The sequence below is a fragment of the Camelus bactrianus genome, chromosome 16 (genome assembly GCF_048773025.1).
Source record: "Camelus bactrianus isolate YW-2024 breed Bactrian camel chromosome 16, ASM4877302v1, whole genome shotgun sequence".
NCBI lineage: Eukaryota > Metazoa > Chordata > Mammalia > Artiodactyla > Camelidae > Camelus > Camelus bactrianus.
The window spans coordinates 32,549,818-32,574,378 of record NC_133554.1 but is presented as its reverse complement, the minus strand read 5'-3'; the positions used below and the strand labels follow the sequence as shown (position 1 = coordinate 32,574,378).

General features: G+C 48.0%; 1 protein-coding gene across 2 annotated transcripts; it reads right to left on the bottom strand.

The window, feature by feature from the left end:
- Nucleotides 1-111: 111 nt before the first annotated feature.
- Nucleotides 112-24,315, bottom strand: SP2 (Sp2 transcription factor). 2 transcript variants are annotated; one of them, XM_010960522.3, is made up of 7 exons: nt 24,231-24,315; nt 10,618-10,694; nt 8,876-9,850; nt 3,762-4,074; nt 3,084-3,258; nt 2,658-2,851; nt 112-1,371 (listed from the first exon to the last, which is right to left on the bottom strand). In XM_010960522.3, the coding sequence occupies exons 1-7, from the start codon at nt 24,235-24,237 to the stop codon at nt 1,271-1,273; spliced, it is 1,842 nt and encodes a 613-aa protein (XP_010958824.1). In that variant the 5' UTR covers nt 24,238-24,315; the 3' UTR covers nt 112-1,270. The 2 variants fall into 2 exon arrangements, with proteins under 2 accessions (XP_010958824.1, XP_010958822.1); XM_010960520.3 differs by having other exon boundaries at nt 10,618-10,697; nt 24,231-24,307.
- Nucleotides 24,316-24,561: the final 246 nt, after the last annotated feature.

Here is a 24,561-nt window from a genome sequence, read left to right as displayed (position 1 = left end):
CAAGGTCAGGAGGGCAAGTGTGGGTTGCTCCAAGAGACCAGGGCTCCCTCCTCTGGAGTCCCGTCTCTGGGCTCTTCAAGGGAAAAGACAAAAGGAAGCTGCACTGCTATGTTGCAGACTTTGCCTCAGGCAACTAGATTTATTAGCAAGAAAAAATTTTTGTCAGCCCAGCGCTGACCAACAAAGTACATCGTTAATAAAGGATAACAAATCTGTCACTTAATTCATAAAACATACCTCAAGCAGTTACAACTAAAAATAAAGTTGGATTTTTGTTTAATTTAAAAGCCTCAAAAATAACAAGCAATATGTTTTTAAACATGTAGTAGACACAATTGTCTATTATACAATATACACTGTACACAAGTAGAGCTTGGGCTGGCTGGGGTGGGGGAGATGAGGGGGAGAGGGACGAGGTTCAGGATGGGAAGATGTTTTATCTGAATCCAGATCTGAGTTGAAATGCTATGTCACTTAGAAAAGAGAACTGCTGAGTGAGAAAAAAATTCATATGCTCATCATTGCCCCCCAAAACCCTAAAATGAAAGCAGGCATGGGGGAGGTGAGTAACAAAGGACAGAAAGAAGGGAGCAATTAAATAAAACTTCTTTAAAGCACACACAATACACAGTGTTCATCATCGGAAGTAGAGTATAAGGCAACGTTCTCCATAGAAAAAGGGGGAAATCAGGGAGTCCGTGGGTAGCTTTCCTTTTTCAATAGAAAGTTGGAATGTGCTGGAGGAGAGCTGGCGGGGCTGGGCATGTGGAGTAGAGGCGGCCTCTGGAGCCTCTCCGGAGGTGGGGCTGGATGCCAGCGGGGCCCTGGGTACAGGGGCTGCCGCAGTGGCTGGTGGGGCCAGGGAGGTGCAGGGGAGGGAGGGGCATGGCACGATGCGACTCCGGCAGTGTTGGGAGAGGGGAGTTGAGGGGGGGCTCACTTTGCTCCTCGACGGAGTGAAATTCATGTTTTTCCTTTGGAAATAAGGGTTCCCACTCGTCCTGGTTTAGAACGTCTCATTGGGCACGGCCAGTGTCCGCGGTCTGGGCAGGCCGGGAGCTTGTGGTGAGAGGGGGGGCCAGGGCGGAGCCAAGGGGCTTCAGAAGGAGGAGAGTGTGGGGCAGCAGAGCCCCTTCCTGTGGGGACAGTCGCAGAACAGGAGGGGGGCCAAGGGTGGGCCCATGGCAGCCGTGGGCCTCCTTTCTGCTAGGGGCCCAGGCAGGACACAGGCGTGGGTCTGCACCTGCGGGGCCTCCCACCTCAGTTGGCCTTACAAGTTCTTCGTGACCAGGTGTGTCTTGTAATGCTTGGTGAGGTGGTCACTCCTCATGAATCGCTTCTGACACTGGGCACACTCGAAGCGTTTGTCCCCTGGGAAGAGGAGATGCCCGTCACTCCTACAGCCCACGAGCCCAGACTGTACCAGCCCCGAAAAAGGAGGCACGTGTGTGAGGGGCACCCGTGAGGCCATGTCATCTGCTCACACGACTGCTCCCCATGGTCTACTGATCTGAACCTTTCTCCATTCCCACCCCTGCAAACCCCCCACAGCACCTTCCAGCCCACTCCGTCCATCCCTTGCCCCCCGCCACACGCCGCACTCCTGTCCCTGCACCCGGGGCGCTTCTGGTGTAGGCTTTCGCCTGCTTCTTCTGATCTTTGTCCCTCTGACTCAACGTCCTCCCCATCGCACCTGCCAGCCTGAGAACTAACTTAGCCCGAACCACACCCACGGGGCCAGGTCAGCTGCTCTTTTCACTCTTTAGCCGGCAGGGAGTGGACATGACCTGCCCCGCCATACTGGCCTGAGCCGGAGCTCTGGGTCTTGTGTCCCCAGGATAGGGGTCTGCTCACTGGGGGCACTGGCCATAGCAGAGCAGTTCCCACAGCATGTGCCATGGGCCACTGGAGAGGCCAAGACAATCTCAGGTGGTAGATAGAGGGAGATTTTTCTATTTTATAGTTTTGTGTTTATTTGCTAGTACATTAAAGCATTAAACTATGATCTCAAGCCTGTGATGTCAAAAATAATACTGTATTGGACATAAATGAGTAAAAACAGTGAAATGATTTATGGAAAATCATTTGGTAAATAATAGTAGGAAAGGCAATGTGGGACAGTGATTAAGTATGTGAACTTGGGAGCCAGAGGGCCTGGGTTGCACCCAGTGCCACCAGTCACTAGCTGTGTGACCTGGCCCCCTCCATGCCTCTGTAAAATGAGCATAATCAGAGTACCCTTCCCAGAGAATCGTTATGAGGATTAAATGAGTTAATTGGTAAAACGTGTAGCACAGTGCCTGGCACACAATTGGCAGGGTTTGTTACGTAAATAACTGTGGCGATGGCAGAAGTCATCAAGGCTGGGCCATGCAAGCGAGCTCACTTTGGGAGCAGTAAAGGAATGCAATAAAGGAATGGCCTGAGAGAATTTCCTGGGTAATTCTGCACCCCAAGAAGACAGTCTATAGCTCTTGCTCAGGGAGACAGTTCACTGGCAGGGCCAAGAATCAATGTCCTGAGACAGTGGAGTGGGGGTGGCGGAGAGGCCGGGAGCAGACCCGGGTGGGTGCAGACGTGGGTAGGGGTGGGAGTGAGGAGCAGGCCCATGTGGGCCAGAGGGTGCTGCAGGGTGCGGCAGGGTGGGGGGAGCAGACCTGTGTGGGTGCGGGCGTGCCGCTGGAGTTCGTCACTCCGCGTGAACCTCTTCCCACAGAAGAACCAGTTGCAGACAAAGGGCCGCTCGCCGGTGTGCAGGCGCACGTGAGCCCGCAGCAGGGACGTCTTACGGAAAGTCTTGCCGCAGTCGGGGATGTGGCACACATGCTTCTTCTTGCCCTGCTCTCCGGACCTGGGAGTTGGGTTGAGGGTGGGTGGAGGGAATGGGAAGCAGAGAGAGCGAGGAGGCAGAAGAGGGGGCACAACAGGATGGAGAGAGGATGTGGGGTGAGGTCAGAGAGCACCAGAAGGGGGAGGAGGCCAGGTGGCACGGAGCCGCTACCTTGTCCCCTCTCTGTCCCAGGCAGTGCCTGGGGCACAGGGCATATGCCAGGTTGGCCACCTGGCCCTTCTCCTCGATTTACCTCTTGTCCCCATCCTTGCAGTTGGGACATGTGCAGGCCATACGGCGCCGCTTCTCCCCAGGCTGGGCCTCTCCAGCCAGGGCCTGTTCCATCTGCAGCTGGATCTGGGTGGGGCTCAGCCCACTGATGGTCAGGTTGTTCCCAGAAACATTCTGTACCGTCAGCTGCTGCTGCCCTGTGGGGAGGAGGAGGGCACAGTCCAGAGCGAGGAAGCCCAAAGGGGCAGAGGAGGGAGCCTGACTCCCTTCTTCCTTTCTGCATGTGGTAAGGATGAAAATCATAGTAGCTAATATTTTTGAGAACTTGCTATGTGCCAGGCACCATCTTAGAGAGCTTAAATGTATTAACACATGTAACCTTCCTAACCCCGTGAAATAGGAACTGTCACCCCCTTTACAGATGAAAAAACAGACTCATCTTTGGTCTGCACCAAACTATTCTGAATTATATGTTAGTTGGAGAATTTTCCTGAGTATAGGTAAGGTCAACACGTGTCTTAAACTATCTCACGGGGCTACTGCAAGGGCTAAGTGGACATGCTTTTAAGCTGGAAAGGACCAGGCAGCCGTCGGGCATAGCCTCACTGTTGTAACTCGGAATCCCAGGCTGGCCCGCAGTTCCCTTGTCCGGGGTGCACAAGCACACTGCCCACGCCCTGGCCCAGGGGCCTTCCCTCACCGCCAGTGTTGGTGATGGTGACAGGGACGCCCTGGACCTGGACACCATTGATGTTGATGGTCTGCATGGCCTGGGCCGCCGCTGCCAGCTGAGCTGCGTTCAGGCTGATGATGCTCCCAGCAGGTGCAATCTTTGGCAGGGGACGCTCTTTCCGGAGAATCGCGGCCGAGTGCTTTTTGCCGGTCCCACTCAGATGGGCAGCACGGGACGCAGGGCTGCTACAGGTGGTGGTAGAGGTGGTTGCAGCTGTCACTGGGGGGCTGTCCTGGACAAGGACCGTTTGTACCTCACCTGAAGGCGTACGGATGTAGACCTGGGAGGGTTGAGAGAGGAAAAGTCAGTGCTTCTGGAGAGACCTGGCTCCGCCACCCTTCAATGCAGTGTCACCTCGATGCCCAGGTGAGAAGTGGGAGTGCCTCTCGTCCACCCAAGTCTTCTCCAACTAGCCCAAACCTACGCTCAACAAAAAGGGGTGATGGCGTCCCTGTACTAAACCGACAAATGTTGACTGTTGATTGGAAACAAAACACTTAATTTACTTAGCATGGTAAAATATAATGCCAAATCTCCGAATTGAAGAATTAGAAGGAAGCTATATGATGACCTCACAGAAGATACACTGTGAATGCTCGTCAAACAAATGAAAACAGCCTTTAGAACTCAAAATTCAGACTGGCAACGATGGAAAAATAAAATATAATGCTCTTTGTTGGTGAGAAAGCAGAGAAAGAGGGGCATGTTGTCACATCAGGGTGTGAAGTGGTCTAGGCTTGCTTGAGAGACGTCTGGGAGTATGTATCCAAAGCCTTAAAAATATGCATGTTAGAGCCAGAGACTGACACATGTCACAGCATGGATGAACCTAGAAAACAGTATACTAAGTGAAAGAAGCCAACTGCGAAAGATCACCCATTTACACGAAATGTCCAGATTAGGCAAATCTATAGAGATGGAAAATGGATTCGTGGTTGCCAGGGGTTGAGGTGAGGGTGAAATGAGCAATGACCACTAAAGGGGTCTTTTTGAGGGATGAAAATGTTCTAAAATTAGATAGTGGTGATGGTTGCATAACTCTGTGAATATGCTAAAGCCCACTCACTATGCTGTGCACTTTAAAAGGGTAAATTTCATGGTATGTGAATAACTCAATAAAGCTGATAAAAAAAAAAAAAAAAAGAGAGAGATGGGAATGTGTCAAAAGGGGTACAAGAGCCAACCTGAAAGCTCAAGTGGCCAAAGCTGGAACAACGTGAGCAACAAAATAAATAACACAGTATTGGATTGTAACCCTGAGTATAAAATAAATATACATGAGTCCCTTCTGATATAAATAAGTGATCGAATAAATAAATAAATGGAGAAGAAGCAAATCTTCCTTATAGAAGATTTCCAAAAAATATTATGTAGATGCTTTCCCTTCCAGGATACAGAGCTTAATTCTTGCTCCCACTCCCACCCCTGAAGATGGGAGACTTAGCAACTTGCTTCCAAAGAATCAAGAAAGGGAAAAGTAACAACTTGATAAATGAAGAAACTTGCCAAACACCACCTTAACCAAGTGATGACAGTTAACATCAGGGACGTTACATCACCAGGGATGTTGTGTGGACATCATGTGCCCCTCGTATAATGCGACGTGAAGGGACATTTCACCTCTGTGGTAGTCTTTCCAAAACCCAAAATCCCAGACTGGAGGATATTTTATAGGATACCTGACCAATGTGTCTCTACACTGTCAAGATCATGGAAAACAAAGACTGAGAAGCTATCCGACCAGAGGGACCTGGGGAGACATGCCCACTGACTGCAATGAGGTATTTGGACCAGATCTGGGAACAGAAAGAGGACATGAATAGAAAACTGGTGACATCCAATCAAGTCTGGAGTTTAGAGAACAGTAATGTACCAATGTCAGTTTCTTAGGGACACATGAACCCCAGTAATACAAGATGTCTAACAAGGTGGCGCAGGGTGGGGAACCCAAGTGAGAGGTGTAAGACCCTCTGTACTACCTTTGCAACTTTTCTGTAAATATAAACTTACTCTAAAATAAAAAATTAATTTAAAAAATTTCTATCACAGTAAAAGATAGTAAAACAAGTAGGTAAAAGTCTGATGAGGAATTGAAGGAGGATTAATAAAATGGCAGCACTTAGGCTAACAGATTGCTTATTCCTATGCTTGCCCTTAAAATAGTCAACTGACCTGACTGACCGGTTGCTACTCACAGTTCCAGGCCCATTGTTAAAACTAAAGCTATTGATCTTACTGTTTCTACTTTATTCCAGTAATCAAAAACTATAATCATGCTTGGTCTCTGAGTCAATCTCCAGGGAGAAGGTCACAGGACTTTAACCTTACAAAATAGCCTGAATTACCAAGAAGACCACACCTTGAGTGCTTAAAGAGATAAAGAGATCTAATCGCTGGCCTCTATAGAATCGGTCGCCTGGAGGCATCATGTCGCCATTCTAAGTCTTCTGATGAGAAAATGATTCTGTTGCTTGTTATCAATGCTTTATTGTTTGAGTTATGGCTATATAAACCCCCTCCACCCCATCCCCAAGGTGGATTCACAGTTTTGAAGGCACTAGTCTGCTGGGAGTCCCCTTTGCCCGGCAAAGCAATAAAATTGCCTCTTTTCTTCTAAGCTCCAAGACCTTGTGTCTGGGTTATTTGGCTTGTCAGGGACGGGGCTGATCTTTCAGCAACAGAATGAGTTATTTACACAGAAAATATCTCCCTACAAAATACTAATCCATTACAAAGAGAAAAAAGTAACTTTATGGGGCAGAAATCCGCCAAATATCACTTTAATCATCACCAGTAATGAGACAAGTCAAAATCACGCACCCCCTTTTAGGATGCAGTGAGAACACAGCATCACTTCTGTGATATTTCTGCAAAAAAAATTGTACAACTTGCATGCAGCCATGAGGAAACACCACACAAAGTTAAATTGAGGAACTTTCTACAAAGGCAGGTAGCATTCTAAGTGTCAAGGTCATGAACTTCAAGTGAAGACTCAGGAACTATTCCAGGTCAAAACAGACTAAGGAGGTGTGACAAGTAAGTGCAATGCATGACACTGGATGAGATCCTTTTGCCACAAAGGAATTACTGGGGCGAGTGTGAGAACTGAATGGGGTCTCTGAATTAGACGTTATATGCTTCTTGGCTAATTTCCTCTGTTTGATGGTTGCAGTGTTATGCAGAATGTCCTCCTTGCATGTAAGAATTACACACTTTCTATAAAACATTCAAAAAAATTGGGGGCATGGTGGCAACTTACACTCAAATGATGCAGGGGAAAAAAGTTACTTGTTTAAAAAAAAATCCTGCTGTGATTTTGATTGGGGTTATTTTTAATCCCTGGATTATTTAGGGCTGTGTTATCTCTTAATAAATACGCATCTCATCCCCAGTTTTCAGATACATGCCACTTTTGCAAATCGTTGCTATTTTCTGCGTATCTGAAGTTTCTGTTACTAGAACATTTTCTTTTCACAATATAGAACAGGGGTCAACACACTTTTTCAGTAAAGAGCAGATAGAAAATGTCTTAGGCTATGTGGGTCCTGAGGCCTCTGCCTTGTGGTCCAAAAGCCGCATAAATGGGCATTTCTGTGTTCCAATTACACTTTATTTACAAAAACAGATAGGGGGCCAGATTTGACCTCAGGGCTGTGGATTGCCAGTCTCTCTGGTACAGAGTATAATACATTTTTAAAATGTGTATATCCTTTGAGCCGCTTTTAGGATTTAATGGTAAGACTGGAAACAGCCTAGATCTACAGCTAATAGGGTTTTAGTTAGATAATAGACTGCACCTCAGGATATCATTAAAAAATAATGTTGCTAAATCTTTCTATGTATGTCTGATTATTTCCTTAGGAAGACCTGATTTTAAGCCCTGCCTCCATCAGTTTCAAGACCTGGGACATCAAAGAAGGGACAGGAGGCACTGAGGAGGATGTGGCACCTAAGTGGGTATCACCTCAGTCCTGTACCATTAAGGTAGGTCTGATAAGGGAACCTCACACATGTTGTAACAAATTAAAGGATTCATGGAAAATCAGTTGGCGGTACGTAATATGCCAGAGGAAGGAGGCATTTGAGGGCAGGCCTCAGATTTTCTCGTGCATGACTGTCCACGTCCACAGCTCAAATTCAAGGGCACTTCTGCCAGAAGACTGCACAGCTCCCTGCTGTCACTCACTCTGATGCCTCGGTTCTCTCTACAGACACCTGGATTATAAATTCCCCCGTGGCAGGAGCTGTTTTTTAGTATTAAAAAAAAATCCTTGTACAATTTTAGTTGTGGCCCCTTCCACATGTAAGACACAATGAGCCTGGGTGGAATAAGAGAAAAAGTAGAGGCCAGAAATCTGAGTTGGATCCTGGCTCTTGTCATTTGTGCTCTATGGGATCTGGATGTTTGACAACTCCTCTGAGTTCCAGGCTCTCCCTCTGCAGCATGGGCCCAATCTCCGGCCTTTACTAGGCTCACACAAAGCCTAAAACCTGCCTTGCAGAGCCAAATGAATCTGAGTATTACAGCACCTTAATAAATGCCAAAAATAGGAAGTTCTTGTTAAAGTTAGCTTCCCAGATGAATCTCGCCTAAGTGTTCCTGCTATACAGCTAGAATGCTACTTCCTGTTTTTTTTCTTGTCATTAACAACGATCAGCATTTTTCTCATTAATTTTCTTACTTTACATCAAATTCTATGGTTCTGACTGGAATTTTTTCATTCCTGCTACCATTCTGGGTATGTAATTCTAGAATAAAAAATAAACTTTATTATTAAAAAGTATATATCCACCCCCTACCTATGGCCCCACTAAAAGTCTCCCGTAGAGGTTTCTAAAATATAGGCATACAGGTATGCTGCATCTGATTTCTAAAGATAAGTGGTACCCCACTTTTGAATTGGCAGAAATGGCCATTTACTACCCACTCCAAAGGACACTGACCACTGCAAACGACTGACTCCCAACACTCAGGTCAGACTGGGAGATGCACCAGCATCATTGAGGAAAGCAAGCTGAGGGGAAGGGAGCGGCAGAGCTGAGGAGGAGAGGGAGGCGCGTGCGGAGGGTGCGCGCGTTACCTGAGTAGGCGACGGCTCGGCAGCCTGGATCTGAAAGTTCTGGGAGGGCTTCTGGGGGACGGTGGGTAGCGTGGCGGACGCCGCCTGCACTACCCGCAGGGCCTGCTGGGGGATCTGCACCACCTGCTGCTGCTCGGCCTTGGGGGGCACCACCTGGACCTGCTGGACCACGGCTGGCTGGCCCCCACCGGGGCTCTGAACAATGAGCAGGTTGTTTCCCGCCTGGATGATGTTGTCCGCAGTGGTCTCGATCAGCACCGTCTCCACCTGCTCAGCCACAGCCACGGGGGGCTGGGAGGCAGGAAGACTCTTCTTCCTGGCTTTCTTGTTAGTCTTGGACAGTGGGGCAGGGGGGCTCTCCGCAAGGAGCTGAGTGGGGGCCCCGGTGTCGCTGGTGTTCACGAGGTTGTTGACAGGCAGAGTAAGTGTCACGTTGCCACCCCCACCTGTCAGCTTTACCACATTGGCCCCGCTCTGCACAGGGGTGGTGGTCGTACTCGACTTCTGGACAGGGGCTGGCTTGATGGGGACAGGCTTGTGACTGGATGGTGAGGGGGTGATGATGGCTTGGTTGGTGCCAGGGATGATCTGGATCTGGTTGGTGAGATTGGGCTGTACCTGGATGGTCTGGGAACTGCTGGCCTGAATCTGAGGGACCGCCTGGTACTGGATGCTGGCATTCGCTCGGGACCCCTTGTTGATCATGGTGGGATTCTGGATAGCGAACACCAGCTGCCCCCCGGGATAAGACGCACTCAGTTGTGACCCCTGAATCTGAAGTATGTTTCCTTTGGAGGACAAGATTCCAAAGCTATTCTTGCCGGGACTGAGAGGGAGAGGGGCGGGTTTAATAGGGACGAGCTTCCGTGGTGTGGGCTGGGGGGGAGCAGGAGGCGTCACTGCAGCTTCAACAGCTGGAGGGCCAATTTTGCTACATGTTGCGGCAAGCAGGGCTAAGGGAGATGGCTGGGAGTCCTGCAAAACACCAAGCGGAGATGCAGAGTGAGACGTGAGGGCCTGCTGCCCAGCACCCCCGCCCTTTGGGAGCCTCTCCTCTTGGCAGGCTCCTCCTCACCTGGCAGGCAGGGAGCCAGCATCCTCTCCCTGCAGTGGCCCCTGTCTCTCCTTCCCCGCTGGTTTCTCCACTGAGTAATTAAGGGGGAAAGGGTGGGAAATGTCTTTCTCAGGAAGGAACTCCCCAGAAGCACCCTCTGACAGGGTGAACTAACAGCCTGAGCTGACCACCAGCCTTGTTTCTAAAGGGGATGTGGAATCATTTTCAGCTCGTAGACGGAGCTCCGGTAGCCCACAACATCAACTGAGGAAGCACTGAGGAAGGGAGGGAGGGACAGAGAAAGGGAGGGGAACAGGAGGAATAAGCTCTCTGGAAAAGTGTTTTCCAGTGCTTGGGACGTGACTTTTTTGACTCGGGAGGGCTGCTCTTTCCAAGTTACAAGGAAAGAGCCTCTGGTCTGTGGGGTCACAGCCTCTGTTTTCCTTTTATGGCCAGCAGGGTCTAGTGGAAGGGCCCTTGAGTTTCATCCTGCTTTTCCCCCTGACCCAACTGTGGCCCTTTAGGTAAATGGCCCTTCATTTTTTAGTTCAGAAAAAGTGGAAAACTGAACCCTCCTCTGTGTAGTCAGAGTGAGCCAGGACAGTTTCAGTTGTGGGTTAATGTCAGCTGCAGTGAGCCCTTCCAGGCCGATGCAGCCCCCAACCCTCAGAACACACTGCCTACTCGCCTGGGTGGTGGAGGCGGCAGGCTGAAGGTAGTCACTGGGACTGACAGCGGCAGTGGCAGCCATGCTGGTCTGTGGATCTGCTGGAAGAAAAGAGATGGAGTAAGACCCATGATGCCCGAAAAGAACCAAAGGAGCCCAAGTCCTTTTGCCTCAGATTTCCTTTTTGCCTCTATTTGCTGCTGCTTCCCCAAGAGAGGTTAATAACCTTTCCCTACACTTCCCCACTCAAGGTTAGCTACCCTACAACTTTTTCAGTAGACGACCTTCTTCTCTCCGCAGACTCAGCCATCAAGGTCTACAAGGACAGCTGGTCCTATCTCCACTGGACTGTCCCCTCCAGCCATCATAAAGTCTAGGAGAACAGTGAGACTATACTAAAACTGTATAGAGTAGCAGTCACCAAGCTGTGCCACCTAATGGAGCCCTCTCTGGTGGGCACTGCTGACTCTCCCTAGCTAGACTGTACGGTGAGTGGGGGAGCCCCCAGCTAATCCTGTAGCTCTGACCCAGGCTTCCTGCTCACTCCTGCTGTAGCCAGATGCCAAGCCAGCCTGGGAGAGAAGCATCACTGGGCTAGAATCCCTGGCAAGGAGGACACCCCCACTCCATGCAAAAGTCTTGAGTGCTCTCTACTCAGCCTTCACCACAAAGGCGCAATGGCCCGTGTGTCAATCTCTATATAGCATATGGGTAATTGCTTTAAATGAATTTACAGTTTTACACATGACAAGATGCATGACCCCACAGGTATCACCGAGACTAGGACAGCTAATAACTGAATATAATGAGAAGAATGAAAATATAATAAATCCCATTTTTGCTTAAATGTACATATATTTCTATATATGAATATAGCAGGATAAAGTCTTAAAAAAAAAAAAAGCTAAAATGCAAAAAGCCATAATCTCCTGGCGGTAGATTTTTGCTTCACTTTTTCCCCCTTGTTTTTCTGTATTTTCTCATTTTGCCCACAGTGAATACACTCTTATTGTACTTTTGTTTTAAATAAAGGAAAATAAAGAACGTTGAGGAAGTAATGAAGGGAATCTCTACTCTGAACTTAAGTCTGATCTAAAAGAATACAAGATAAGTAAAATGGAAATCAGGAGAATTTGGGGGGAAAGAATCTAAGCCATGTTATACTTTATAAATTACTAAGAAAAAGACCGCCAGCAGAGAGTCAGACTTGTATCTTAGACCTTTGGAAAGTAGGTTTCAGGAAGTACAGAAACAAGAAGGATATTATTCAGAGACTCAAAGAGGCAGTGGCTCAGGCATGGAGCCCCTGATGGGCATCTGGAGAGAAGAGGATAGACAGAGGTCAGGGAGAAGGTGGAACCACCCACATTTTGGCTGGTCTCTGGCTTCTCTCTTTGGGAGAATGATTCTTTTTTTTTTTTTTTTAACTTTTTTTTATTGAATTATAGTCATTTTACAATGTGTCAATTTCCAGTGTAGAGCACAATTTTTCAGTTATACATGAACACACATATACTCATTGTTGCATTTTTTTCCGCTGTGAGCTACCACAAGATCTTGTACATATTTCCCTGTGCTATACAGTATAATCTTGTTTATCTATTCGGGAGAATGATTCTTAAATGGGAAAAAGTAAAGAAAAGGTAAAGGGGGACCTGCAGCCCAGGACAGGTGCTCACCAATGCCTTAAATGGTTTCCAGGCCCTAAGGCCACAGAAATTGCACTCGGGAGTGGGAAGACACTTTGTAGGCACACTTGCAAACTGTGTGAGGAGCCAGAGGGGAGCTCTGGGCAAAATCACATAGGTAGATCCTGAACTATTACAGACACTGATCCTGAGCAAAATCCTAGAAAAAATGACTGAACGGCACTACAATTAGCGAGGTAAGGAGGCAGTGATCACAAGAAATAAGCATGGGGTTGCCAAAAACAAGTCATGCTGAACAAATCTGTTTCTTTTTTATGGGGTTCTGGATGGCTACATCAAGAGAATGGTATACACTACATATTTTGTATCAACAAGGCATCTGACTGAAATGTTCTTATGAACAAGGAAGGAAAGAAGTGCAGGCAGGATGGCAGTCTGGTTTGGGGGCTAAGCTGAACATGCTTCCACCTAAGTGCTGAGATCCAGGCCGTCCTGACGAGTTTGCTGCTGCGAGGTCAACCAGGGTCTCATACTAGGGGTGAGTCCCAGGACCAGGGTCTGCAGGCTTCTCCTCAGAGGCTCTTGCTTTCTTGGCCAGAATGTTTTATTCTTGTGTTTTCACTGTGATGATCATCTTTTTAAAAATGAACATATACTAAAGATCGCTGGGTGACTTGCTTAACCAAGATTTGCACATTTCTGGGCCTATGTGTATGTTTACAACTCTTCTGGTACCAAGTGGCACCACTCTACGTGGGCTAATTAAGACAACTTAATTCTGCATATCTAATTCATGATACATCTGTGCAAAGGGAGAGATGACATCTCCTCAGAAGCCTGGGAGGATCAAGTTGCTGGGCACTAGGCACTGCAGGGTAGGTGTGCGGAACTCAAGGAGCCAGATGGGGGCCCGGATGTCAAGTCTGTGCTGGGTTTATGCTGATAGCAGTGATTTGGGATCAATCAACCACTGTCCCCCTAGAATGATGCTGACTAGAATTTTACTGGCTTTTTTGTAGATATTTAATTAATTTTAGAGGAACTAGATCTATGAGTTGATAAACAGATTTACGTGCATTTAGCACGGTTGCAGCCTTATAATGAAAACAATCTAAGTTGACTCAAAAACATTTTCCCTTTAGAGCAGTGGCGTTTAAACTCTTTGGACCATGAACCACACTTATAAAAACAATTTACATCAAGACTCAGTGTGCGCACACGCACTCACACACACTTCCCTGTCCTGTGCTCATGTAATAAGAATTTCCTGAAACAAAATTTGCCCTTGCTACATGCAATGGCCTTTTTTCTACTCTATTTCATTTTTTTTAAATGCCGGCTATGACTCACTAAATTGGTTTTGTGCCCCAGAGGCTGGAAAACGTGGCTTCAAAGTAGTCTATCCACCACCCAAGTTTAGGAAACCATGCAAAAGACCTAGAAGGCAAGTTAAATTTATGGATGTCACAAAACTGAGGATTGTAAACACAATGGATGTCTGTATCAGGGTTCAAAGAGATCTTTAAAAAACCAGTATGTGCAGTGGCTTAAGAGCGTGAGGCTCCAGACCTCAATGAGAATTCAGACCGTGGGATGGCTGGGGATTCCTTTCCCAGCCTCACTGCCCCATCTGTAAAACAGAGGTAGTGTCATCCTTACAGGATTCTGGGAGGCGTCGGGAATATGAAAAAACACTGAGCACACGGGGGTAATCAATAAATGGTGTTTAAACTTTGAGATTGAGTAAATACTGCACTTGGGTTAAGGCAAAAAAAAAAAAAAATCACACGCATATAGGACAGGAAGACAGAGCTTAATAATGGTTCTCACGTGAAAAAGCCCCAGTGGTTTTGACTCAAAGTTAAATGGGAAGCAAGAGAATCTAGATGTGGTTGCCAGAAAAGCTACTGCAATCTTGGGCTGCATTTCCAAAAGTTCAATCAGAGAAGAAGAAAATAATAGTCCTAGTCTGCTCGGCACTTGGGCCCCATCTGGAGTGTCAGGTTCCGTCCTGAGGGGCATTTTGAAAGGAGGATTTTCAACTGCAGCTTGTTCAGAGGAGAGCAGCCATGCTGTGACCCGGAACCAGAGCAGCGATACCCACCAGGGTATTAACTCCCCTTGTGGGCTCAATGGGTAGAACCAAGATATCAGGGTGGAAATTTCAAGAAGGCAGATTTCAGTTTATTAGAAGGGAGAACTTTCAAAAGATGGAATCAGTTACCTCCTGAGGTAATGTTCTCCCTTCTCTGGAATCACTTAGCCAGAGGTGGGATGTGTGTCTCTGTCAGAGACAGGATGTCTAGATAGGGTGGGAAGTTGGACTAGATGATCTGTGAGATTTTTATAATTCTCAAGCCATGCTGCTGATAAAACCCCCAGAGGAGTTAGCTGCTGACAGGGCTGGAAGGGAAGGCAGGGGCTCTCCCAGGAGGCTCCCCTGGGCTCAGGTTGGCTTAGCTAAAAATGGTGGATGACTCTCCCTTAGACATCTCAGTTATGAAATGGGAGGACACCAGAACAGGACAGAGTGCAAACAAAATGAAAACTGACCCAGTGCTTACTCACCTTCCTTTCCCATCTCCCTCTCTCACTCTGCTCTCATTATCACCCTGGACTGTCTGGAGACCAGGCTGGGCTCTGAGTGACTCTCCAGTTAAGAAGTTACAGCAGAGTACCCCCTGATGCAAGCCGTGGACGGCTGGCACTCCACTCACACCACCTCGCACGATCTCAGTTGGTTTCCTTTTCCTCCTCAGCCGGCCCTTGAAATACTCTAGACCTCAAACCAATGTTTGTAAATATCTCTCCTAAAGACACTTACAGCTTTGTGGCCCCTGAGCTGTGGACCTGGGCAACCAAAACAGAGAATAATCTCCCTGCCATTGCAGAATGATATCCCGGGATTAACCATGAAAGGGAAAAGAGAAGCAGTTCCAGATGGTGTTTGGAAATGAAAACTGCGATGGTGTTTCAAAGGTACTTTAGAACCTTATTAATTTGGAGCCTGATATTTAAAATGTGTAATTTGGACATAAATTGTGCTTTCCTTCACACTATTCAAAGCGAGGTTGAACAGTGTATGAAGACTGCAAAGGGATGCTTCGGCATAGTTAGATAACTGTTTAATACCACTGCCACTGTTTTAATTGTACCATTTGCTTTTAACAGCAGTTTATAATCTGCTCATTGAAACCTACATTTAGCAACATCAGTAAGTGGGGTCACTGCATATCCTTGGAAGAAAAGACTGCATTTCCTTCAGAGTTCTATTATTCAGACTTTTCATTAATTTGGGTTGGCTAAAACTTTCCCAACAGTCCCTTGGCTGGTGAAGTTTTATGCTAATTTACTATACATGCAATAGTAGCTCTCTTAGGCTCCCAGGAAAATTTCCAAGGCTATCAAACAAGGCTTCTAGACATGGGTGAGGGGGTGTCCACTGCCTGATGGGACCACTCCTGACTTTCCTTTTCCCCATACTGGAAGCCAGTTTAATCCCCAAACCAGCGGAAAAGCATCCCCTGAGGGTCCAGACTCTCACTGTACATATGGTTCTTTCATCTCCACCTCCGCCCTCCAGCTACATACAGCCTACTCCTCCTCCCTCCCAGGCCAAACTAGTAGAAAAGCTGCTAGCACTTTCTCATGTGCTCACTTGGACTTTCATCCCAGTCTCTGCTGACACTGTGCTTGTCCTGGTCTCCAAGGACCTCCTCCTTGTTAAACCCAACAGACCGTCTTCAGCAGTTCTTGGCCCTTTGACCAGCCCCTCCTCCTCCAAACCCCCATGGATTTTCTCTGACCTCTCTGGCCCCCTCATCCCTTTTTGGGCTTCTCTTTTGCCACCCCTTCAATACTGCTGTTCCTCAGCATCACCTTTCTCACCCAATACCCGTTCCCTGAGTGTGCCCACTCACAGGGCTTCAGGTACCTTCCACAGGCTGACTCCCAGGTCTGTATCTGGCCTGAAGGCCCCGGGCTCTAAGTGGCAGAGCAGTAGCTCCAGTCCTCTGTGGGCCTTCCACTTGGGCTGGCCGCAGAACTTCCAACGCTCAGCTGTCCCCTTTGCCCATTCTCTCCCTGGCTTTCTCATCCCCAGCCACCATGGGCCTCCTTCCACATCCATTAAGAGCTTCCATCTCTGCCGCTGCCCTTTTTTTTGCTTAGAGCCCCTTCTTCTCTCTCCACTAGTTAACATCTACTCACCTTGCTGGTCTCAGCTTTGTTTCTTTCCAGCAGAATCTGCTGAGAGCCCATTATGTAACAGGTATGTCATGTCCTCAGAGAGGCTGTCCAGGCCCCCTGAGATGAGGTTAACTCCTCTGAACTCACCACCCATTAAATAATCATGGGCTTAATGTCTCTCTTCCATACTCATACTGGAAGGGTGGCCCAGGTCCATTTTCATTGCTGAACTGCTACCCCAAGCCTAATGCATAGCACAGCGACACTTCAGTGCCTGCAGGTTGAATGAATAATGAATATTTGTGGTTAAACCAGGCTCTCTTTTGGTATGTCCAATCATAAGGAAACTTGAGTGCCATCCTCGCCCCCATTCAATCATCAAGTCCTCTCATGATTCTACCTCCTAAATACAAACCTCTTTCCAGAATACTCATTGCTCTGCATTTGCCTTAAGCTAGTGTTAACCACCTTCGGCTCAGCCTGAAATACTGCCCAAAGCCTTCAAAATGGCTTCCCAGCCTACACTATTTGGTCTTTAGAATCTTTTAAAACGTAAGTCCCACCCAGCTATTCCCTTGATTAAATCCTTCAACAGCTTCCAGAAGAGCTTAAGACAGCCTGATAAAGACCAAAACCATCTGCCCCTCCCCCCACCTCTCCCACTTTACCCTCTGCCCTTCCACAGACCACAAAGCGTTCTCTCTCACTTGGAGCCTAAGCAGACTCTCTCCCATTTGTCTAGCCAACTCTGGTCCTTCTCCAGAGCTCATTTAAAACTCATTTACTCAGAGAAAGCCCTTCCTGATCTCTTCCCTCCTGCCCGCCCCACAAGTCGGGGGCAAGTGTCCCTGCTATGTGCCAGTGTACGTGCCCCATGGCTCCCTTGACAGGGCAGGGAGTACGTCTCTGTCCTAGGGGTCTTTCCGTGGGCTGACTCAGGGAGCACCACATAACAGGAAGAGGCCTCAGATGGGACCCCAGAGCCCTGGCCATCAGACTATTGGCTGTTGCACTGGTCTTTCACTTGAGAATATTACTCTTGAGACAAAGGGGATGAGAGAGAAGGGATCCAAAGAAACATCACAACAGTGGGCTCTGGGAAGGAACTTGGCTCAAACTCCACAGCCAGGTCTTGGGCTGGGCTTTTTTTGCCTCCTGGTTCCTACCATCCTGGCTATGGCTTTCTTGGCCGTCTGCTATGGTGTTTCTTCTAGAGGAATTTCACTCCACACAAACAGTCCTTCTGCTGGCTATTTTGGTCAGTTCAGTTGGGCCTGAAGCCAGTGAAACAGTTTCTAAGCCCAGGCTTTTCCAGTTGCCTAGCCTGAAAGAATTCAGAGCTGGTAAGGGAAAAGCAAGCCACAGCTAGTTCTAGAGAACAAACATGTACCTCAAAGGGAGTTGACAAATGGGCTTGGATGCAGAAAGCAGCTAGAAAGACTCCAAATTGCTCTGAGCATTTCTGAGAAGCAACTTGCCAATCATCCTAATAACCATATAACAGTAAGAGGAATTTCATTGACTTTCATGAAAGAAGAGTTCTGGGCGTGGCGAATGCCCCAGGCCAAAAGAGGAAGGCTGGTAAAGAAGGGAGATCTTGTCTCCACCCAGACATGTGACTGAGCCATCCAGTCTTCCCTCCTCCCAACTTCGACCCCCGCCTTGGCCCATGACCTCATTTGTGTCCACAATTTCATCAGGAAGTTAAAATTCCCTTCATCAGCTAACATTCATTATTTCTCTCTTTTTCAAGCAGAACTCCTTGCAAGAGTCACCCATACTTGCTGTCCCTCGTTTCTTTTCTGCCAGTCTTTCTTGAACCTGCTCCAACCAGGTGGCACCCTCCCATCCACACCACAAAAACTGCTCCCACCACTAGTGACCGCCCTGTTGCCAAGTCGAAGGTTAAGTCTCAGACCTCAGCTTCTGTGCTGATCTACAGTTGGCGCCTCTTCCTCCTTGAAACACTTTCTTCTCTTGGCTTCCAGGTGGGCCTCCTACCCCTCTGGCTGCTTCTTCTAAGACTCCTTTGCTGGGTCCTTTTCTCCTCTCAAATTCTAAATGGTTGGGCTGCCCCAGGGCTCAGCTGAGACTTATTTTTCTTCTGTCTACACCTTTTTGCTGGGGGATTTCGTCCAATCTCATAGCGTTAGAAATCAATTATATATATATATATATATTCCATATAATGATGACTCCCAAACTCATATCTTCAGACTTGTATCTCTGACTCCCTACTAACATCTCCACTTGGGTGTATTAATAAGCAACTCAAATCTACCAAGCCCCAAACAGAGCTCCTGATATCTCCCTAATTCTGTGCCTCCTTCAGAATTCCCCACTGCAATGAATGGAACTCCATCCTCAACCCTAAGACCTTGGGAGTCACCCTTGACTCTTCTTTTTTCCACTCTACACTTGTCAGCAAACATTTTCGGCTCTACCTTCAAAATATATTCAGAATCTGCTTTCACAACCACTTCCTGTTCTCACCTAGAGTCAGGTCACTGTCATCTCTAGCCTGGATAACTGTGAAAGCCTCCTGGCTGGTCTATTCTCACACTCATTCAGAGGGAGATTCATCAAACTTAAATGAAATCATGTTACTCCTCTGCCCAGAGCCCCCCAATACAACCATTTCCCGTTCAAAGTAAGAGCTAAAATCCACACTGTGACACATAAGTGTAACCTCTCTGACATATCCCCTATTACTCTCCCTCACTCACTGCTTCAGCCACACTGCCTCCCTGCTGTGCCTGAATAAGCCAGGTGTGGCCCCTCTCCCAGGCTTTACACTTACTGTTCTCTCTGCCTGAGTTCTCACCCTCAACCCCAGGCTCCCTACCCCAGACTGAGAATAGCTCAATCCCTCCCCTCCTTCAGGGTTTTACCCAAACTCCCTTCCCTGACGACCACCCTATACAAACCCACCCCTCCCATTCTCCCTATCCTCTATTAGGTTTTTCTCCCTAGCACTTCTCATTGCCTGATATCTACTAGTTACTTATTTACTGTTTTCCACTAAGATGAAAGCTTCCTAAAGGCAGGGACCTTTCTCTGCCTTACCTACTGATGTACCCCACTCCCCAACCTGGCACAAAGTAGGTGCTTCATAAATACTTGTTGAATGGATAAATGAATGAATCCTGGAGGCTGCAGAGCCAGGGAGCCTAAATGGAGTTTAAGAACCAAAAGAGAAAGCCTGCAGATTTGCAATATCCTGCCACTGGGCTGGGATCCACTCACCAGGTCAGCTCAGCCAATCCAGTCCCAGATGGAACTCAACCCTGCCAGTCACCTCACGTGGGGACAAGAGCCTGTGTGGGGGCCAGCACGGTCCAGTCCAATCTTTCTCCCGAACAAAAATCTCAAAGCACACATCTCATCACCACACATGGGGCGCCACACTTCGACACTTCTTTTGATTAACATGTCCTGGGGAGAAGTCCTTCTCCGGGTGCTTTAAGACAATGGGGATACCTGCTATCTGAATAGCTCTTCTCTGTCTCCATCCCAAATCTGGTTCCCGAAAACGTGACTGTGTCATCTGCTAGTTTCATCCTATTGTACCGGAAGGGACTCTGGAGAAGTGAGTGGGGACACAGGGCAGCAGGGGATGATGTGAAACCTCTTCACTCTGACAGAAGCAGTCCCCGAAACAGTACAGAAAATACTGGGCCTCAGAATTCTGTGGAAAACAGGAGGAAAAAAGAAACCAAGACACACTCTCTCTTCCTTAAAGAACATCATTATGTACAAACACACGCTTTCTCCGCTTTGGCACATTTATTTGTGAGTCATTCTGCACATTCATCCAGGGTTACGAGGCTACGATTGGTTCTGAAATGAGTGGTGACTTCATTTCCCCTGGGAAGGGAAGGCTGGCTCACCATTTACTTTCTCGCTGGCTGGGAAATGTTTTGGCCTGTTTTGAGGCTAATCTGAGAAGACTTCCAGTTAGACACTGGCCAGGGGCAGAAATATTCCACATCCAATCACACAGCCGCGCCTGCTGTCTCTTATTCCCTACTTACACCCTCTGAAAGGCAGCTTTGTGATTCCACCAAGTCCCCTAGAAGAAGTAACAAACAGCCCAAAGAGGAAGCTGTAGAAAGAGGACATTTGGAAGCGTGCAGGCCAGTGCCTGCTGGTTCCTGAGCCACTTTCACTGCATGGCGGAGGCGAAAGACGCCACCCAACAGCCTCAGTCACGGCACAGGGCCAAACTGCCATCTCAGCGTGGTGGCGCTTCTGGCTAGGGACAGCATGCATTTCTGACGTTGAAACAAACTACATACAGCTCAGGGAAATGAGATGGCCAAAGGAAGAATTCCAAGAGTTGGGTCTGCAAGCATGCTCTTCCTGACACAGTGTCGACATCTCAACACTGCTCGGTGCTGCTCACAGGGTAAACTGAGAAGCATCAAAACTGGGCTTTTTACACTTCTCTGCTCCTGAGCATGCCAGCTTGAAGCCCATCTTGGTGAGAAGCAATCCTCTACGCTCCATGCCTCAGAGCACCCGGAAAGAGAGCTTCCTAGACCTGCAAGCACTGCCTCAGTGTGCTCCTGGGCTCTCTTCTCAGCCTCGAATGAGGCAGTAGAAAAATCAGTTTTCCATTTCCGAATCCTGTCAACTGGAACAAATCCACCAGTACCACCTGGGAGCATCTCCACAAGAGCAATCTCTATTTTCTTTCCTACTCAAGCTGACAGTGCCCTTGAGTTAGTAATGCCCCATGTTTTTACCCACTTGATTCATCTTTCCGCCCAGCTCTCAGATAACTGATAGCAAAGTGAGACCTCCCCACCCTGAGGTCTCCTAAGATAATGCTGCTAGCCAAAAAAAAAAAAAAAAAAAAAAAAAATCTGATCATCGGGAGGAAGTAGTTCTTAAGACGGAAAGAGACTTTCAACTATGTTTCAGAAATATACAGATCTAAGTGCTGGTCCTATGAAGAAAGAAAGAAAAAGAAAGCTTTTTCCCCTTCCTTCAACAAGTCTAGAAGTCACACGAGGAGTTGTATATGGCTACAAACAAAAGCAAAGCAAAAATGAAAAAGCAAAAACATCAACAAGTGCATCCCATACTGATATCCATTTCTCAGCCCACCTTGGTTTGGTGCAGCACGGAGGCCAAGTGTCCTGGTTTTAGAACTTCCTGGGAAGAAGTTCACAAATCCAGTCAAGCTGCTCAAAGGGACATTCCAAACTTATCATCCAATAAACTAATAAGAAAGTATTGGAGCTTCTCCAAATAGATTTTGCTCTGGGTCTGCAGCCTACAAGCTTTCAGTTTGGACAATGTAATCATTTAAACTTAAGACGTGCTCGCAGCTCTGCATTTTCTGATGCTCTGCACAACCCTTTAAAGCAGTGTTCCTCTGCACCTTTCATTCTGTGACCATTGCCCATCTCCTCCAAAATAACTCCCGTTTTTCGATCTTTGGCAGCAAGGCGTCTGATTTGTGTGTATACAGAGAATAGAGGGTGTGAAGATGAGTCTTAGAAGAACAGGCTACATTTCATCATAGAAATGGAGGCAAGCAAGGTCTAGGAAGTTGCTGAACCCAAGCCAATACCAGAGTCTACTAGTTAGCTGCAACAAGCTTAGGATGTCTTCAAAAAGGCCCTGATTGGGCAATACTTGCTTAAAGCAAGCTTAGGACTTATCACATAACTATGGCAAAGAACTGTTTAGGCTACAATAGACCCTGCAACTTCTCCAAAAGGCTGCTATTAACCAACACAAGAACTAGGAAGTTCAAGACCAAGATATCAAAATGAGCTGCCCTCTCTGCTGTTATGCCGTAAGGCTCCTTTAGCCAGACATTTGTCAGAATCTTCTTAAAGCTTCTTCTCTTCTCTGACAGGCCTCCAGAGACCCAAACTTCATAGAATCTGAGAGAAAAGAGCCTGCCACTTTATGTGCTGTCAATAGTGATGCCAATTGCTTTTTCCTGGAGTTAGTTCTCTATGCTGAGCAGATGACACTCTGAAGATGAACTAATTCTACTTGAGTCTCCTTGGCAAAAAGACTGTCTTTAGCAGCCTAGCTTAGGGGGTTCCTAATTGTCAGACTAGCTTTTTTCCCCCATTGTTGCTGATTTTAAACAAAGAGGTTAAACCTCTGTAAAACCAAGTGGAAGAACCAGAATTAGAAAACTTACCAACCACCCCAGCCAATAAGAATCCATTTCCAATAGGTATTAATGCCTATTAGAGGCCACTGGAACACTGACATCATCAGCCCAACTAATAGGTTGTCTGACAGATTGGCCCCCTTCGTTGCACACAAGAATTTAAAACAAAATAAGACACTGCAGTTACATTCGTTATTGCAGACAATGGGTTTCCTTGTATTACCATTCAAAATTACTCCTATGGTATGGAATCTACCATCATCCCCTTCAAAGCTTCTCTGTGAGGTGGCCAATACCCTAAACTTTCTAGCCCTAAAAATCTTATCCAAAATACCAACTCAACACTTAGCCCTTCACTGTGATACTTAATGCCTTCTGGGTACAGCATGCAAGTTTTAGACCGCGCATATCAGTGTACCTTGCAACAGTCATCACCCTTCTATCTGCAATGAAACCTGTGTAATGCGGGACCATGGACCAATTCATTGCTTAGAGCAGATTTATAGACTGTTCCCTCCCTTTCTTTAAGAAAATAACAAATGAGCAAGAAGTAACCTCAGAAGAAGAAAAAAACTTCGGGAGAATGTACACTGAGAAAAGCCAGATTGAGTCCCTCTGGATTAAGCTAATTAAGAAACAATTAAACATGACAGTAACACTGGAATCAAAACCAAGGAATGCAGTGAGGACAGGTTTCTCAATTGCCCAGAGGAGAAGACACAGTTCCTTTTCATCTAAAATTAGAAAGCCACCAGGAACCTAAGCCAAGAAGCACGGATAGGAGGCTGAGAACCGTAAGTCAGCAATGGGGTTTGGAGATGGGGTGGAAGAAGGAAGTAGTATCCATTTTGTTTTATTTCTTCTGTCATCCCTTAGGTTTGCTCCTGGCCTTGGGGAGTCAGCAGTCCGCCCCGCTCCCCAGGATGTCAGGCAACAGGCCTGAAGCTTTGTCAACAAGTTCTTAAACGTCTCACATGCTAAGAGCTTGGAGATATCTAGCTGGAGGTTCAAGGATGCAAGTGGAAATATTAAAAGGTTTCTGCCCGCAGTCTAAGGCGAGAGGCCATCTGCCTAGGGAGTGCCCTCGAGTCCTGACACCATCCCTCGATTGGGATACATTGGTAATTAGGTTGGCTTCCACGCCCAGCAGTGCCCATGTGGTTGGCGCCGTTGGAATTTCAAGCATTCCCCCACCCCCTTCTGCACTCGGGAGAGTCCTGAATCGCTGTGGGCACCTAGAGTTTAAGTGAAAGAGGGTCCCCCGAACACAGGGCAAGCGCAAAGGGCGTCGACCGCCTCCTCAGAGCAGACACAAGCAACGTCTCCAGGCCAGCGACCGGGCAGAGGGGGTGCCAGGCCCGCCACGGGTGCCCGCTTCTCTCGCCAGCCCCCGGAAGCGCCGCTCTCCCGCCCAGCGGGCTCCGAGGGGGCGGGGAGTCGAACGCCCCCTTCCGGGTGCCTCCGCCTGGCTGGCCAGCCCCGCTCCTCCTCCGGGCGGGAATCCTCCCTCCCCGCCCCTCCCGGAGCCGGGCCCCGGCGCCAGGCCCGGCCCCAAGGGGGAACCCCCAGCCCCGGCTCCCCCTCCCTGCGGCCTCTGCCAGTCTTCCCGACCCTTGAGAGCCGGGAAGACCCCGCCGGCAGCGGCCAGGACCCACCGCTCATTACGACATCTTCCTCCCTGGCCTCCGCCGCCTCCGCCGCCACCGAGAGCCTGACACCGCCCGCCTAGCGCCCGCCAATCCCGGAGCCCGCCACCGCCCGAGCGACGGCAGCATTCACCAATAAGAGTTCGGTACATTGGGGACCGACAGCACTACTAACCAATCAAAGAGAAGCATCTAGAGCGACGTTGGTTTGGCCAATAGACCCGTGAAATGTCACTGATGGACGGTAGAGAGCACCAACCGGAAGCCTAGTGTAGAGTGAACGACATGTTCGCCAGCCAACTGGGGGGAGGTAAAGTCCCGCCCACAAGGTGGTTGATGG